The sequence below is a fragment of the Aulostomus chinensis genome, chromosome 15, assembly GCF_037954235.1.
Source record: "Aulostomus chinensis isolate RoL2024-O1b breed Wild chromosome 15, RoL_Achi_v1.0, whole genome shotgun sequence".
Taxonomy (NCBI): Eukaryota; Metazoa; Chordata; class Actinopteri; order Syngnathiformes; family Aulostomidae; genus Aulostomus; species Aulostomus chinensis.
Genome location: NC_141334.1, coordinates 703,981 through 722,158, shown reverse-complemented (window position 1 = coordinate 722,158; position 18,178 = coordinate 703,981). Strand labels below are relative to the sequence as shown.

General features: G+C 48.8%; 1 protein-coding gene across 1 annotated transcript; it reads left to right on the top strand.

Annotated features, from left to right (window-relative positions):
• Positions 1–2,450: 2,450 nt before the first annotated feature.
• Positions 2,451–16,999, top strand: LOC147248090 (myelin protein zero-like protein 1). The gene is made up of 6 exons (XM_086226893.1): positions 2,451–2,585; positions 4,543–4,724; positions 6,839–7,049; positions 9,160–9,289; positions 12,703–12,808; positions 13,721–16,999. The coding sequence occupies exons 1-6, from the start codon at positions 2,513–2,515 to the stop codon at positions 13,814–13,816; spliced, it is 798 nt and encodes a 265-aa protein (XP_086083019.1). The 5' UTR covers positions 2,451–2,512; the 3' UTR covers positions 13,817–16,999.
• The last annotated feature ends 1,179 nt before the right edge of the window (positions 17,000–18,178 follow it).

Genomic DNA, 18,178 nt, shown 5'->3' with positions numbered 1-18,178 from the left:
ACCCAGAGTTCATGACCACAGGTGAGGGTTGGAACGTAGATTGACAGGTAAATCGAGAGCCTCTCCTTCTGGCTAAGCTCCCTCTTCACCACAATGGACTGGTTTAGCACCCCCATCACTGCAGACGACGCCCCAATCCACCTGTCAATCTCCCGCTCCATCCTACCCTCACTCGTGAACAAGACCCTGAGATACTTAAACTCCTCCACCTGAGGTCGGACCCCCCCCCCCCCCCCCCCGACCTGGAGTGGACAAACCACCCTTTTCCAGCTGAGGACCAGGGCCTCAGACTTGGAGGTGCTGATTCTCATCCCAGCCACTTCACATCCAGCTGCCAACTGTCCCAGCAAGAGCTGGAGGTCGTGGCCTGATGGAGCAAAGAGGACCACATCGTCTACAAAAAGCAGAACGACACCCTCCCGCCACCAAACTCGACCCCTCCACCACCCGGCTGCACCTAGAAATTCTATCCATTAAAGTTATGAACAGAACCGGTGACAAAGGGCAGCCTTGGCGGAGTCCAATCTCACTGGGAACAAGTCCGACTTGCTGCCGGCAACGCGGACCAGACTCTCACTCCTGGTAGAGACTTTTGTAAGGGGCCATCCACCCCATACTCCCGGAGTACCCCCACAGGGAACACTGTCACAAGCCTTCTCCAGGTCCACAAAGCACGTGTGGACTGGTTGGGCAAACTCCCATGCCCCCTCCAGCACCCTAGCGAGGTTGAAGCGCTGATCCACGGTTCCACGGCCGGGACGAAAACCACACTGCTCCTCCTCAATCTGAGGTTCAACTATCGCCCTGACCCTCCTCTCCAGTACCCTGGCGTAGACCTTACCAGGGAAGCTGAGGAGTGTGATCCCCCGATAGTTGGAACACACCCTCTGGTCCCCTTTCTTAAAGATGGGGACCACCACCCCGGTCCGCCACTCCAAAGGCACCGCCCCTGATGTCCACGCAATGTTGCAGAGACGTGTCAACCAGGACAGCCCCACAACATCCAGAGCCTTGAGAGTTTTGTCTTTCATTCTATTTTATTGTGAGGATCCAAAATTTGTCATCTCTGTTTTGTCCTCTTACTTTTTCCTCCAGGTCAAACCTTTAAAAAACAAAGTTACACGTTTTGTAATCGTTCCAAAATGTAATTGAATGAAAACGTTGACGCCAGACGAGGTTTAAAAGCTGTTTCAGGACCTGCAGTTTGCACTCACGAGACCTTGGAGACAGAGACGACGTGGAGTCGTGTGGGCCAGGGCTGCAGCCGCTGGTTGAGCCCCAGTGCGTTCTACAAAACCTGCGGCGTGTCATCAGCATACAGAGGCATGAGGGGCCCACCGAAGGGTGAATACCATGGATTTAAGATCTGTACTACAAAGTACTACCTACTGACACTGTCTTGAGCTTCCAACCTCTTCCACCCCCCCATGTTGTAGTCTCACTGCATCAAAGGAGGATTTGTAAGATATTCTGTAAAATAGCTGGCAACTGTGGGAGGAAGTGATTTTTATAGTTCCCTTCAGTTCACCAGGAGGTTTGCTCAGATTGAGAAAATGAATGATTTAAAATCCTGGTGCTGCTGGAGGAGGCTCCAGACCTGAAGAGGCTCCACCTGCTCACGTCCCCGTCTGTCCATCAGTCTCTCCTCCTTTCTCTCCCTCTTTATCTCTGTCCCTCTCTTTCCTTCTGTCTCTCTGTCTTCCTCCATTCTCTGTCTTTGTCTCTGTCCATCAGTCTCTCCTCCTGTCTCTCTCTCTGTCTCTCTCTTTCCTTCTGTCTCTCTGTCTTCCTCCATTCTCTGTCTTTGTCTCCGTCCATCAGTCTCTCCTCCTTTCTCTCTCTCTTTATCTCTGTCCCTCTCTTTCCTTCTGTCTCTCTGTCTTCCTCCATTCTCTGTCTTTGTCTCTGTCCTGCTCTCCTGCTCTCTCTCCGTCCCCACTGATCCTGGATCTGCTCCACCTTCCTGCTGGTAAAGGAAGGTTCTGGTGGCTGCTGTTGCAGGATGTGCTGCTGATGGAGAATTGTTGGGTGGAGGTTCATTGAAGGAGGGAGGTGCTGGACCTGCTCTACTTGGACAGTCAGGACAGAACTTTGGTTGGGGTTTGGTGCTGTATAACCATAACTGACTTGACTTTAAGCTTTAAAGTCAAGTCAGTTATGGTTGTACACCTTCAAGTTTAAGGTGATGCTCTGTGAGTAGCTTTGCTCCAGACTTCTGTTTGAATCCAGCAATCATGCAGAACCTCCTAATAACCCTGAATCAAGACCATATCAACTACTAATTCTGTTCAGTTTTTTCTATGGTTGTCGTTGTGGAATGCCTCCACGCGTGTAGTGTTGTGTAATCTATCATAAACCATATCAAAGACGCTGTCCAGTCGAATGAGGAGCTTTACCGGCCGGCCTGCAGGGGGCAGCGGTGAGCTCCTTGGTGCAGCAGCACCGACGAAGAAGACTATTGGACGACTGAGGGTGGAAAAAAAAAGGAACTCGTCCTGTCTTCAACAACATAATGGAGCTAAAATGGTCGAATACCATTTGCTGGCGGGTTTTATTGACTGGATTTACTCTCTATATGCTATTAGGTGAGTGCTGGCGTCCAAGCGGGGTCAAATTCTAACTCGGGGATGTTTTATTTTGAGCCGCAGCGTGATTTATCTGAGGTGGGACTTCAGGTTAGCTAGCTAGCGATGTTATCTGGCATCCCTTGTTCAGAGACCTCTACGAACCTCCGGCAACCATCCGCTGATTAATGCAGCTTCGCTCGCGTGGCTACGGACGGAATTCAGCACGACTGAAAACGGAACCTTCGACCCGAACTGGCCCGGTCTGTCCCGCCGTCTGAGTAAGAGCTGGTTCTGAGAGGGCGGTAGCCGCTCCGAGGGAGATACCAGACCGGGAAACAAAGCTCCCTCGTACACATTTCCCAGGCTGAAGCCGGGCTGGGTGTGGTGGGTTTATGGCGAATTGGAGACTGTTTGTGAAGACGGATTTCATTTTCACGGCTGTGCGACCGGGCAGGTACTCGGGGCGACGCTCCCGTCAACGGTGACCCCTCCAGGAAGCGACGTGTCTCCTGGTGTTCGCCAGTGCCCGGGCTACCAGCTCCCGCACCGCCGATGTCCCTGACTTACAGGCCAGTCGCCAGATCCCGCTTCCTCCAGCCAACGTCTCCGTGACTCAGGAGAAGATACGCCAGTGTTGGTCTGATGGCGTCCATGTTGCTGCCTGTCATGAAGACATAATGCAGTAAACGTGGGATTCACTGGCGTCCCCGAATGTTTGGGAGCACCGTCACGTTTTCGTGTTTCTCAGTACAAAATGTCAGTAATCTTAACGCGTTGTTCTGCAGATATTAACTCGGGTAAATGTTTGCTGTCAGCTAAACCCGCTCGAGGTTTGGGCCAAACAAACATCAGCTACAAGATCGTGAGCATCGCTAGTTTCTGCACTGGTCCAGAAGACCTGGATGTATCTGGTACCTCTGGAACTTGCCTTCTGTCAGCTGGTTCCGGGTCCAGTGTACAGTGCCAAGCTGCTGTGTGGCATTTTCATGCCATCATACATTTAATTACTGTCGTACGTCTGGTGCAGAGGGAGATGTTGGCAAGACACATTCAGAACTTTGTAGCTACAGAAAATGTTCCTTCTTTCTTTTTGCCTTAACAATGTCGATGGCCACATGGGAAGTGTAACATGTTTTTTTGTCCCATCAACATCGTCTTGAGATTCATGCAAACACCAAAATACATGTTCAGTACTGTGAATGAATACTGCAAGTACCTCAAGCGAATGTTGTAAAGATTCAACGTTAGACGCTGAGTTTAGACTCAGCGAAACATAAATGCCATTAAGAACAATAAACAGCCTTTTCTAGAGGTTCAGCGATGAGGACGGGTGCTGTGGACGGCTGGTTCCATTTGCTCGGATATCAGAGTCGTACATGCGTCCGGGTTCTGCAGGAATGTACTTATTTTGGTAGGTTAATGATTTGGGGACAGTTGCTTCTATGTCCCTATTCAGCTTGTAAACCCATCTGGAGTGGTTGTATTTGGGTGAGACATATTTGTGATAGTAAAGTTGTGATGAAGGAGGAAGGGATGAGTCGTCTGTCATTGTTCGGCTTGTCCTGTTTTTCTCATCTGTGGATTCATGGTTGGAAGTAAATGAATCGGTGGTTCCTTCAGCTCTTGGTGATGTGGTGAAGATCTGATGCTTCACCCGTCAGCTGACTGATGGAAGATAAGCTTGGAACAACTATCAGTGTATTGTTAGGAGTCATTTTGCCTCTAAATGTGAATATTTTCCTGCTTTGTTGTGACAGCAGGTTCTAGAAATATATCTAATCCAGTCGAACTGGTTCCCAAGACAACCGGTCCCTGGCGATGGTGAGGATTCACACTTTCAGTCAAATGAACAACTGGGCCATAAATCAGGGATGGCAGTGATTGGCTTCAGTGTCAAGTGCTGCTTCCTCCTTCAACACCAGTAAGTGTGCGGTGTCTTGATGTTCCTCATGTGTATTCCTTCGTTTATTACCAGTCCCCAAACCTACGCTGGCCATCGACATCCACGCCGACGCTGAGGTGATGATGGAGAACGGCACCTCAGGAGTGCTGCGATGCACCTTCAGGTCCAGCGAAGTGGTCAGCAGCTCCACCACAGTGACCTGGAGCTTCCAGTCCAGTCAGCCTGACAATCAGTTCTCCAAAGCTCCGTACGTGGTGAGTGTCCTGCCGCATCCTCCCTGGAAGGTCGCGGTCGTAGCTGCTGACACGCCAGCTGGAGCTCCTCCTGAGGAGGTGGTGCTGTCAGTGTCACGCTGTCGTGCTGTAGCACACTCCAAGTATGCATGTCGATCTTTGGAAACTTCTGCACTTGAGCCTGTAGTGATTTCACATCTACCAGGCCTGGATGATAACCTGGGCACGTCGTCAGTGTGGTAGCCGCTCGTCTGTCCACCCTGTTGGTCATCATCTGTTCTCTATGATGAGGAAACGTGGTAAATGGGAGTGTTAGGGTCTTTTCCAATTGTTATGTAAGTTCAAGTTCATTTTGTTCAACTTCACAATGTTTCCATGTTTTTCAACATTTACAAATGTGAATATGGATATATATTCTATGTATGTGTCAACTATGGTGAACTGTGTATTTCTCATCTCAGACACAAACTTGAACAATATGCTTGTGCAAACTTGAAGTACTACGACCGGTCCTACTGTGGTACTCAGGCTGGTACTGCAGCTTCTGCTGCCGACACAAGTTTCCCTGATGAGCGCTGTGGATTCAGTTTGACTGATCCTGCAGTTGCTGCATGTTTTCTGATATCAGAGGCAAGATTAATTTTTACGTAATTATTCTCGTTTTCATTGAAAAGCTCATCAAATTGATGATGTTAATGTTTTGTGTGTGTGTTTTTCAAGAATATGACTTGTAGCCAGGCCGCCATCGCACCTTCCTGCGATTTGATTGTTGTAGCAGCTCACATTGGGATGTTGATCAAAGTCAGTTACTTGCTTATTCCTTATTGTGATTGTAATCGTTGAAGTGAAGACACACACACACACACACACACACACACACACACGAGGCAGCAGCTGGAGCTTGTTCTGTGTTGATGCAGCCTGTCAGTGGGTTTAGGGCTGCAGGTTTGGGGTACGGGTCAGGCTGGCTGTGGGCTCCTGCACACATCATGCCCCCCCCCCCGGGGGTGAGGTCCTGGTTGGCATACTTAGACTCGAGTGCTGCTTGAGACCTGGGACTAACATGTTGATCGTGGAGCTCGCATGGAAGGTTCTGGAAGGATTTGATAGCGCAGTTTTCTTCCTGTCACTGTGGTCCGTGAAAGTGGTATCAGAGCGGAAGCTCCAGTCCAGGAAGTGTCTCGGGACAATAAAGACTGTCCTTCCTCTGGCGTGCATCTGCGCAGCTGAGGCAGCTGAAGTCACCAGACCACAGAATCTCTGCCTCATGTGTCAACCAGAACCAGATTGGTGCTGAAGCAGCTTCAATCCAGTGTTTTTAATTTAATCCTGGCACCCAGCCTCAGCGCAGCTCACTAGGTGTGGAAGAAAGAAGAAACCCCAAAATTTTCCAACCAAATGGAAGCTGAGCTGGTTATTGATCCAGGCTGCTGACGCTTGTTAGCTCCTCACGTCACTGTTGTCTCTGACTACAGGGGAGGGGTTGGTGGGCTTCAGCTGCAGGACTGAGGTGACTGTCGAACTCTAAACAAATGTTTGACAGGAAACAGGAAACCGACACAGGGTTCCGAATGTAGCTCCGCTCCAGTCTGCCTCAGAGCAGCTGGCTGCGATGATTCCAGCGTTGCTCACTGACGGAGGGATTGGACTCTCTCCCCCTCTGTGCTTCTGTAGCTGTGTGACAAAGCCACGTGCTAAGTGCACAGTCTGGATATGGACAGAGTTCTTGCTCATTTCAGATTTTCCTCCTGATTTGACACTTGGATGCGAATTTGATTTATTTTTCAATTCTACCAGAACTATGAGCAGATATTTCAATAGATTATGTTTTTTGGACACCAGACTGCCTGTACCAGTTGAATAACAGACAAAAGTTCATTGAAGATGGCACCTTGTACTCAGAAACTGTCCTTACAAAACCCTGGACTGCATCTGAAAGTGGTTAATAATGCACACTACATGAAAAAATATGTCCCTTTGAGTTAAACTAAACTTTCAACTGCAACTTTCAGCCATTCCTCAACATGCAGCGACTCCTCGCACAGACGCTGCTGAATGATGCTTTATTTGGCCTTGATGTATAAAATCCAGAATCCAGTACTTGTTGACAGCGGACTGTTTCCTTCCTGTTGCAGATTTTCTACTTTTCCAATGGGAAAGGATTCCCAGGACAACTGGAGTTCAAGGACAGAGTTCAGTTTATTGGAGACATCAACAAGAAAGACGTGTCAATACAGCTGAGCCCAGCCCAGTTCAGTGACAACGGAACCTTCTTCTGTGACGTGAGGAACCCCCCAGATGTCACAGGAACGCCAGCTCGAACAGAGCTCAGGGTGGTTCTAAAAGGTGAATGTTACCCTGATGGAACTCTGCTCATTTCCTTCATGATGGGTAATGTGTTCTGTCTGTGGTGGAATTCAGCCTGGCGTGTGGTGCGGCCCTGGGTAGTGGGCTTTAGTTCCCTTCTCCTGCGTATGTGTCCAACCGAAAATTGAGAGCTTCGGCATTTGGCGAGATGGAAGGCTCCTGGTGCTCTGTTCCCACTGACAGGAAAGCCCTGTGTAGTTTCCTTGGTGTGGCTGGTTGCTACCGCAGCTTCTGCTGTAACTTTTCCTCTGTAGTCCATCCCTGAACCAATCTACTAAGAGCCAAGGTTAAATCTGTCTGGACACCAGAGTGGCAGCACGTGTCTGAGAGCGTGAAGTCTCTCCTCTCTCATGCTCCTGTGCTCGCTGCACACTAGGTTGGGTGTGTGTCACTTCCCTCTTCCCCACCGCGAGCTGGGTTTGTACCAGCACGTGCAGCTGAATCCTTTCTGAAATGTTCCTGCTGCTTCTTGCTGTGAGCAAGACGATGACCTGCACCCACTCACTGGTGCACGCGCTGAGTGGACGGTCTCAGGTACCTGCAGCCTCCTTCCTGCTGCTGAATCTGGTTTATGTGAGGATGGGAATCAAGATTAGGCTCCGTTTCAGAACCGGTACCCAGCTGTCTGATACCTGAGACTCATCAGTTCCGCAGAGGTGGCTGTGTCACGTCCCACGCAGCGCGCCTGCTCCTGACTGTTCATATGATTTCACGTGAACACGAGAGAACGTCACTCAGGCCGAGCACATGAACTGAAATCTGAAACAGTTCAGTTCTCTTTCCTTGAGCCCGGTGACCACAGGAAGACGAGTCTCGCCATCCGTCTGTCTGAGTACATGCAGACGCTTGGAGCGCCGCATGTTCTGCAGTCAGCGTTTCCTCCTTGTCCCTTGTTTCTGTGACTTTTCCAAGTGCGAGTGGAGAAATATGACCGTCTGCACTGCTGTTCACCAGGAAATAAGGAATTCATTTAAAAGTCCCATAAATCAAAAATACAGTTTCCAGTTGTAGCTCTGTGTCCCTGAGTTGATTGTTGATTTATCTCCTAATGTGTTAGTCAGAACCAGAGGATTTTTTAAAGCCGTAATCCCAACTTTTGAGACTCATCCGGTTCTTGGGGCGTGTCTCTCCAATTCTCCATCGCATAAACCCTCTCCCTCCCCTCCACCACACGATGCACTGCTGGAAACCTTGCGTCGCTGCGTGTGTGACTCTTCATAACTCCTCCATTATTCCAGCTGCAGTGATTTTTCAGTCCCTCCCAACCGTCCCCAGCTAAACCAGTTAGCGACACTGTTTACAAATGGGCAGCACTTTCTTACGTGCATCTCCAAGAAGCCACATAACCACATGATTAACATCAATAAAGTCAAGTGACGTGTTGACCAATGTTGCAATGAGTCAGCTTAGTCAGGTAAATGAGGGAGGTTGTGAGGTCGTGGCGGTGTGTCTGGAGGGTAGCGGCGTCTCTGAGGGAGCAGGAACGCTGCGGAGGGAAAAGCCCTTCCACTCCACTGAATTCTTGTTGTTTGCTCTCAGCTTCTTGTAGCCCACATCTGCATGTGGGGGCTTGTAATCTTTTGGCTCGTGAGTTCTCCACCTTCAAGGTGGGAGTATTTTCTGTACCTCAACGTTTGTATCCAGGAAACGGTTCAGGAGTCGTGCTCGCTAGCACTCCCAGCTGTGAGTGGATTTTAGTGGTGGAGGTGCGTCAAGGGTTCAAATCAACAAATCTTTGATTTCAAGACGACCAGCGAATGATACGATAAACGTAAACTGAGAAATTCACTTCGATGTAGGTGATGGTGAGCCTGCATGACCTTTAAGACTTGTTGCAGATATTGGGGGCGGGGGGGGTGAAGGGTTCATGTAGCATTCAAATAAAGAAAAATGTGTACGAATAAAGAAATAATAGTCAAATACATAAAAGTATGCACCATCTGGGACAATGTAAAGCAGAACCATGGAACAGAAATACGTACAGATCCGATCCGGACGTGTGCCTCAGACTTGTGTACTGCGTGTAACCACACTGTGTACTTGTCCATACAAGAAACTCTCTGACTGCTGTTTCTGCTGTCCGTCCCAGAGTCTCTCCCTCACAGCAACACTGCCATCATCGTGGGAGCGGTGTGCGGCGTTTTATTCCTGCTGGTGCTCATCGCTGCAGCTGCCTGCATTGTCATGAGGGTCCTGCACAGCCGCCATGAATATGAAGGGTGAGTGTCGTGACTGCACACACCAGCCACACCAACCTCTCCTGATCAAATGTTGGTTTACTGGGCGAACGTCTGTCAGCAGTGCAGACTTGAGCCGTTTGTTTTTCTCTCATGTTCGCCTCGGTTCAAATCCGAGACGCATTTGGACTTTTTTAAAGACACACAACCACCAACAAGTTTATCTGTACGTGTGAAAGGTTGTCTAGACAACTGTAGATGTTTGGTTTGGTGTGTGGATCACCTTGATGTTGCATTCATGTGCAACACGTAAACTCTGGAATCAGAATGAGCTTGTGAGGGAGAGCGAGTGAGGCTTCACTTCCTAAACTCAGAGATGTGATATGAAGGAAAAGTTGTTAAAAATGCCACATTTAATTAAAAATCTCTTTCTTTGCTTTAATATTTTCATAGTGAAATTTGTCACTGCAGCATTTAATCACATAGAAAGAAAAATATAGACTCCAAATTCATATAAATCAGATATCTTATATAGAATTGTTCATATAAAACAATCTAATTCTTGTTGTTGTTTTCAAAATTTGAGGCAAACATTCGCTAACAGATCAACCCTAGGAAATGCCTGACCCTGTCAGTGAAGGTTCTCAGTCCTCCAGGTCCTGGCTCTTCTTCAGTTTTGAGTGGTAGTCACCTGGACTGGTTCAGGTTTCCTCATCAAGAGGGTTCTTCAGTTCTGGTCTCTGGTGGGGAGCTGCAGGCGTCTATAACTCTGATCTGACGACCCTGGAGAAGGCCACGCCCCCTCAGAGTTATAATAGCCTGCAGTTCCCCACCAGAGACGAGAAGAACCCTCCTGAGGGGAGGAGAACCGGAACCAGTCCAGGGTTATGACGTCTCAGAACTAAACACACGCGGTCTGTGAGAGTCGTCGCTGCAGGGGAACGACAGTATCGACACTTGGCTTTAGAAAAGGTGGAATAAATCATTTGATCATATTTAGAAGAAATAAACCTCGGGTCAGTGAAGGCATCCCAGTCCGGAGCGAACGCTGCCTGAAGCTGCAGCGCCCGACCTCAGAGCTTCCAAGAGGTCACTGAGGTGTTCTGAGGTCGTGCAGGTATATTTGTGATAATTCCGCTGGCAGCGTTCAGCAGCAACCACGTCCAAGTTTCACCGGTGGACTCGACGTCCCGTGGGATCGATCAGATTCTGATGTTTTCCTCTGGAGTTTTTCTCCACAGACTGTAACCCTCTAACGCTGGGATCTCTGTCTCTGTTCACCTGGGAAGGAAAAGCCTTCAGCTGCTTGTTGGGCTGCGTGTATGATATATTTAGCACTAATCATTAACATGTTGGTGACAGACGTCGCCACAAACTAGACCCAGTGTCCTCTGTGTGCTTGAGGTAGTTTGATCATGTCTGCCTCATATTTTCCATCCACTCTACTGTCCCTCATCAGCTTCCTGTCCCAGTGAGACGTTTACTGACTGAATCACCGTCATGAGGGTTGTCTTGGATATGGGATGTAGCATGAAGCCCTTCTTGAAGTACGAATAAGAGGCTGCTGTGCTGGTTTGAGCCTGTGAGCTTAAGTCCTGGTGATCGTTGGGGTTGCTGTTTGCACTGGTGCCAGTCCCTGTCCTCCATTACAGCGACTAACGTCACAGGGGTGCTGTCTGTGAGCTTGTTAAAGGAACACGCCTACTTTTAAGAGTTGGGCTTATTTGTCATCCTCTCCAGAGCCAGAAAATACGATAGAGACACTTCTCTCCTCTGAGCTGCATTAGGGAGCTGAGAGCCACACTAGTTAGCTTAGCACAACGGCTGGTAGTGGGTGGGAAGTGTTAGCATCAGCTAACTTCCCACCCACTACCAGCCATTGTGCGAAGCTACTTAGCCTGGACCTGAGCTAGCTGTTGCTAACACTTCCCACCCACTACCAGCCGTCGTGCTAAGCTAACTAGTGTGGCTCTCAGCTCCCTAATGCAGCTCAGAGGAGAGAAGGGTCTCTATCTTCTTTGCCGGCCCAGGAGAGGATGACAAACAAACGTGTTTCCCAAAAAGCTGGCGTGTTGCTTCATCATGTTGTCGAGTCATTGTCCGTCCCGCTACTCATGCTGCTCTTCTGTCCTGCTCACCTAAAGTCTGTTTGTGTCAAGCATGTCTCTTCATCACTAGCTTCCTGTCAGCAGCCATCTTTAGTCTTTTAGGTCTTTCCAGTGTTCAGTCACTGAATGTTAGAACAGAAACACTCAAATGCTCTTAATCTGGCTGAAGCAGTGGAATTGGAGTTTCCCAGGTAAGAGTTGGTCTCCCCGACCAGGTCGCTGCCTCGCTCCTCTTCATGCTGTTACAGTGTCTTTGCTGGAGGTGCACTGAAGACTGTCAGCTTTAACAGTTGCCAGCGGGCGGACTTGATTAAGTTGTGCAAATATTCATCCCTTCACTCATTTTATTCTGCTTGAAATGCGTCATTTTCTACCTGACATCAATTTGAACACTTGTAAAGGAAATTATGTGAAGCTACAAAACAGGCTGGGTATTTTTCCTCTGGCAGAATTGATTTTATGCATTCAGAATCAGTGACTAAAAGGAAAACTACTGTTTCTTAAACCACTGGTTTGTTCTCGTCGTGATCCAGTCAGGTCGAGTTTGACTGTTGGGTTTTATTGTGCCGTATTTCCAAGTTCCAGGATCTCCTGAGGAGTGCGGCTGCAGCTCGTTATTCATGTCTTGGCTGAGTCATTTCACATAAAAGGAACCGATCAAAGATGAGCTCGAGCTGCACTCTGCAGGTCCCAGACCTCCAACAGAACCGGTCTGTGGATGTTTTAGTTTGTTTCTGTGACGGATCCCGCCACACCAGGTGTGGTACAAGTGGGCCGGAGAGTTCAGCAAACCAGAATGAACCAATCACGACAAAATACATCACACGAATGTCGAGGAAAGTAAATCATGCAGGCGGGTCTTAAACAAGGAATCGGCAGAGTCTGACGCTGCACTGGCTGCCGAGGACACTGCTCCGCCTCTCACGGGCACCTGGAGACGTACCTGGAGCGAAGCTTCCAAGATCCCACATGAAACAAAGCAGTAGTTTTCCTTTTTTAGTTTTAAAACTCTTTATCACGTGATTTGAATGTTTTATTTTTACCCTGGTGCACTTTTTCCCTGTCAAACTTCTTTGTTGTGCACATCACCAGAAAGGTTCAGTGGTTCGCTTGAATCGTGCGAGGCTGAGCGTCCTCATCACCAGTGACACGTGGCTGTCAATCATCAGTGCACCTCTGGTTTCCTCCCGGCGGCGCTGCTGGGAGCTGCGGTTCACTTGCATCCCATGTCTCATGTGCTCATCTCTCAACCTTTATTTTTGTCTTGTGTCCCATTATTTCCTTGTCTCCATTTGACTGTCCAACAATGGTGGTTGGACACCATGGCAAACCGTAACCCTAAACTAGATGTACGTCCTTGGAAAGCATGAACTCTCAGGCTCCACAGCCACGAAAGAAGGTGGAGTCCAGCCTGGAGGGCTCCAGGTGTACCAGTCCCTCGGGTCCACTTCAGGTAGGAGCTGGGGGACCAGGAAAGCCACTGGCTGGCGCCTCGTCACTGAGACACGTGTGTTTGTGATGTTTACCAGAGTAGACCTGAAAGAGCTGTCTGTACTACGCACTTGTGCAGTATTTTACTCATTCACTCATCAAATTCTACAAAGTACAGTTTTTGAATGAGGAGGTGAGGTAAGAGGCCCTGCCAGACCTTCCGTAGAGAACTTAACCAAGTTAGAAAATATAAAGTGAAAAATTTGCTTTTAAAAAACATGGATGCAAAGCAACACAACTCGTCAAAAATGAAGAAATGAAGTAAAAAGCTCATTTTAGTCAGAGCAGTTTCCTGTGAGAGCGCCACTCTCGAGGACGCACAGGCGGAGGAGTCGACATGTCACCGCGTGAGCACAGCCTGCTGATAGTGATGCGCCGGATATTGGCGAGGTTCCCTCAGTCTCCGAGTCTCAGGACGTTTTTGCCACCGGGGCTCCTGGACTGGGGTTCTTCTGGCCGACGTTTCAACTGTGATGTGATTTGTGATGTTAGATTTCTGGAGTCTGTCACCTTGATGTGTAGGCAGCACATCACACGTAGATTCACCTTCCCGCCGCCGTGTCAGAGGCTCCGGCACTGTCCCCCGTGGCGATTCGTTAGTTGGTTTACCAGGTGACCCATCAGGACAGCTCGCCATGGATCACCTGGTCACGGTTTACCTGCGTGTACGTGGCAGTGAGTCCCAGTATGTCACCTCCAAAACTCCTGGTCAAACACCACCACGCTCATTTACAAGCTCTGAATGGCGTCCATCAGCACACGTTGAACCGCCTGTTGAGTAGAAAGTGAAGCCGTCTCTTGAGATGTCCGTCTTCGTCTCTGGCTGTGATCTGATGTTGTCCTCTGTCCTGGGCCTCTGCTCGCTGTGTTCCAGGGCCCGGTGATATACGCCCAGCTGGACCACTCGGGCAGCAAAAACTCGTTCCATAAGATGGAGCCGGTGGTGTACGCTGACATCCGCAAAAACTGAAGAGGGACAGGGGACCAAACTCAAGAATCAACCACAGTAAAGTATCAGACCTCTGCATCAGCTGTTCGTGGGAAGGGTGGGACATTTTAACAGGGACAGAGTTGCTGCAGTTTTTTGTTTTTGTTTCTTATCTTTTGTCCTCTGAAAGCATGACGCTCTTCTGGATCCAATAATGTCTGTGTGATTGTTGCAAAGACTCAATAAGCAAAGAAACACTCCAGCGGACACTCAGTCACTCCATGACATCAGCCTTGGCCTCCTCCTCCTTCACAGGGTTACGTAAGAGAGCCTTCCTAGATATCGTTCCACATGTACCAGATGTTGTGTTCTAATCCGTGTGGTTTTGTGCCTGTAACTATGACAACCGCCCCGCTGCAGCCTGTTGCACCAGCTGACCTGCTGCCTTCCCCTGTCACACACACCAGTGTGCTGCTGGGAGCCTTTTTGCTTGTGTGGTGGTGCGGCCACTGAAACTCTACTTGGGGGCGGGGCTTCGAAGGTGACCAGAACTCACTGTTTGCACCAAAGCCCCAATAATTTGCTTCATTTCAAACAATATGGCTGCGTCTGCTGATGTTTTCTCAGACGGCACCAATGACGATGGAGGCCACTAACTCTGATCGTTCCTCAACACTAAAGTTTGCATCCACGTGTAGAAGCCATGTTGGAGAAAGCTGAGCCGTGATGACCCAGAGGCTCCGGGATCCCTGCGGTGCAGTCACACGCGTGCTTATTAACGTCCGGTGAAAATCAGCCTCCAAATATAATAATTCATCGTCATCACTTCAGGCAATTAGCATGAAAGCTACAGTTGGTAGCAGATCTCTGTAAGGTGGTAGTTCACACTCTGAATCACTAGGGGGCAGCACGTGACCAGGAGGATGGCGTCTGCCTCTTCAGTGACAAAGAAGGAAATGTTGAAAATGAAACATGAAAAAAGCAACTCCTTGGGGGTGACGTCAGCCAGAGCAACAGGCTGCTGCTTCGTCTCCGCTGTTGGACCAATAACGTCACGTCCGCTCACGTTGCCTTCAGTAACTTTGCATGCCGTTGTCATGGCGAACGCTAACTCAACTTGCTACTCAACTTGTTCCACAGCAGAAGAAGTAGTGGTTTTACTGTGAATGCCTGAGTTGTTCTGTACCCTTCTGGCATGTTGTTGTGGTACCTTCATGAAGCCACCGGCTCCCCTGGTGGTCACCTCTGTGGAACCCCGGCGCCCTGACGGCTGGTTCTCTGAGCTTCCTCCGCCTCCAGCGCGCCGCAGTTTTCTGCTTCGCTCCTGAAGGTGTGAGAGGGAACCCTGAAGTTTTGCTGCTGGCTGTCAGTGACTGGCCTTCCACTGAGGTGGGTGCTCTGACTGGGAGCGCCATTGTTGGACAAAACCAATGTTAAACACTGTTTGCATGCCGATGACTAACACGATCCTTGTTAGGAGGACATCCGCCTCTCTTTGAATCACGTTTTCTCTAAAGCTCTTTGTGTCAAGATTATGGGCCAAATATCAAACAGCTTTAAATTGCATTCCAACTTCATGTGACTTCCTTTGTCTTGAAGCATCCGAAAGCCAAATCTCTCTTCTTATTTGGTTAGTTAATGAGAATGTGTGTGTGGTGACCCGTGGAAATGCCTTCAGCTTCAGCTTGGGACTCCAGAATGCAGTACCCCTCCACGACCAGTACCTGTACATACTCCTCGCTCATGTAAGACGTAGTGCTGTTTACTGTAACTCATTCCAGTGTGCATGTCCTCGCTGGCGCGCTCACTTTCCTCTTTATAGTCTTAAACCTTTGTCAGCAGACTCTGAGTAGCAGTTCCTGCTTGGGGGTGGAGCCAGTCGGGTCAAAGTGGCGTGATTTAGGCTTTCCTCAGTCAACACGTGTTTTGATTTGACACTGGCTTGTGCTACGCGTGCGTGACCCCTCCGTTGTGACTGAAGACCCAACTCGCACTTCCAGGTTCACTTTTTAATTCGACCAGTCTGTTTTAGACCAAGCGAAGCAGGTGATGCTCAGCTGAACAGGAAGCCGCTCCTGCAGAGCCTCGTTCAGAACCTCCCGCTCCGGCTAGACTGTACCACCAACCACCACAAGAGGGCGCCCAAAATGAATGTTGAATATAAAAGTACATTTTGAGGCTCTTCATCTATTAAGACGAGTAACCCTGTTACACTGGGAGCAAAGCGTTCAGCCAGAATAGCCCCGCCCTTCTCTCTCAACCCCAGATCACAAGAAGCTGCTCTCATGGAACCCCGCAGAACTCGTGGGAACACGGAGAGACGGTTCTCCAGGCCTTTTTTTCTCTTTTTCCAAAGTTGCATCACAAGTACCTGAATATGGGAGTCTGATGGAAATGAATCCATGGAGACCAGAAGTTCGGGCGGAGGAAGTCGTCGGAGCTGCAGTGGTCAGGTGGCGCCGGTGGAGCTGCTGCTTTCTCACCTGCAGACGTTTTCAGACTTAATAAAAGTACCTTGAAGTTTGCGGTCGAGTGAAGAGGTTCTGTGGGGGAGTGGCGTGTCCGCCTGCCTCATCCTCAGGATGAAGTTCAGTTTCGGAAAGCCAGTCGCGGTAGAGCTGTAGAATTGTGGCGTTGGTCGTCGTCGTTGACGTGAAGCTCCTCTGCAGGTACTGCAGGTCACCGGTTCTGTACTAGTACGCATGTTTCCAAGTATTCTCTAACGACCTGCATGACACTGACAGACCTCCTGCTGGTCGCTTCGCTCCCGATGCTGACGTGTTGCCGTGTTTAGTGCTGTTGTATAAATTGTGATGTAAACTATAAATTATGAAAGATTTTCCAGTTTGACCGAGTTGACGTGCGACGGCGGGTGTGTCGGCGTGCTCGCGCCTGACGGGTCTTTGTGCTTGTCGATGGTAAATAGTTGTGTGTTTTTGAGAGTTTATGTTGTCAAATCCTGCGCCGCGTCTGGCGTACGGAAGACAACGGCAGCCCCGTGGTTTGTGTGTCCGTTCCTCTCTGGTGACCTTGGCCTGTTTTAACGTCTTAAAACTGGAATGTTGTACATTTAGTGCCTTTTTACATTTCATCAGCTGACTTGAACATCTGCTCAAATAGAAAAGATAAGATTCATTTATTTTCCTTTTATTGTATGTATTTTTTATACACATATCACCTCTGTATCCACCTGTTCAAATTTTATATAAAACTTATTCCTGGTCAGTTTGTAGTTGTGTTCATTTCCCTGCCTGGTGACCTCACTGTGGGGGCGGAGCCTTGAACTTGTGGTGCAGCCGTGTTGTCGCTTTGCTGCCACACAGAAGGACGTTTTTAAACCTCATCTCGTCGCTCAGGTGCCGATCAGAGTTTGACAAATTGAGGTCAAAGTTAGAAGCAACAATTCACAGCGACGTTTTACTCCGGCAGCCAACTTTATCGACAGTTTGTTGACACAAGGCGACAAAATGAGAGCAGTTGTCGTCTTCAAATGTCAAGACAAAGAAGATGTACACAAAGTAACACGTTGCTGCTGAGTGGAAATGCAGACACGGTTGATTCCTTCAGTAAATTTGTCCTTAAATAGAAAAGCAAATCTCTGGTGATGCTGTGGACTCAGTTTGAGACAAAGTTCTTCTGTTGATGTTGAGTTGAATCAAACCCAAACTAATAAATCCCATAGAACATGAAACCAAGTTTGTACTGACGTGAGCAGAACTGGAATGAAACTGAGGACCAATCTCAAAAAAATGAGAGGAGAAACGTTGAGGTGGTTGAAACCAGAGAGAAAAGCTTGAATTTTAAAGAAAATGAAGAAGAAACGCAGATAATGGAGTCTGACAACCAAGATCAGTGTCAAACAAGTAAGAGTGGACGTGAAGAAGGGATAGAAAACCAAACAGAAGGATAAAAGGAAAAAGTCTGGTGATTAAAAACAGAATAAAATGGGAGAAGTTTGTCAATGAGACAGATGAAGAAGTGAAACGAACAATAAGGACAGATTTTAAAACATGAACCCAACGTGGCATCGAGCCCGCAGGTGATGAGGGACGTCAGCCGCAGTGTCGGTGTTCGACCAGCAGGAGGCAACATTGCTCTCATGACTCAAACCTGTCGTCGCTCCTCGGCTCCGATCAGCGTGTCAGATGAACACGGGTGGGGGTTCAGTACTGAGGTGGAGCTTCATCGAAAGAGAAAGGAAGCAAATCTGGGAATCCCGGTAAATTAAAGGGACAGTCCCTGGAGGGAAGCTCGTGTGTGGGTGTGTGTGTGTGTGTGTGTGTGTGTGTGTGTGTGTGTGAGTAAGAGAGAGAGAGAGAGAGAGACCACATGACAGCCCTGATAAAAGCAGCAGACGGTTGGGAGGATGAACCTTCAGCTGCCACCTGACCAGGTAAGTTGATC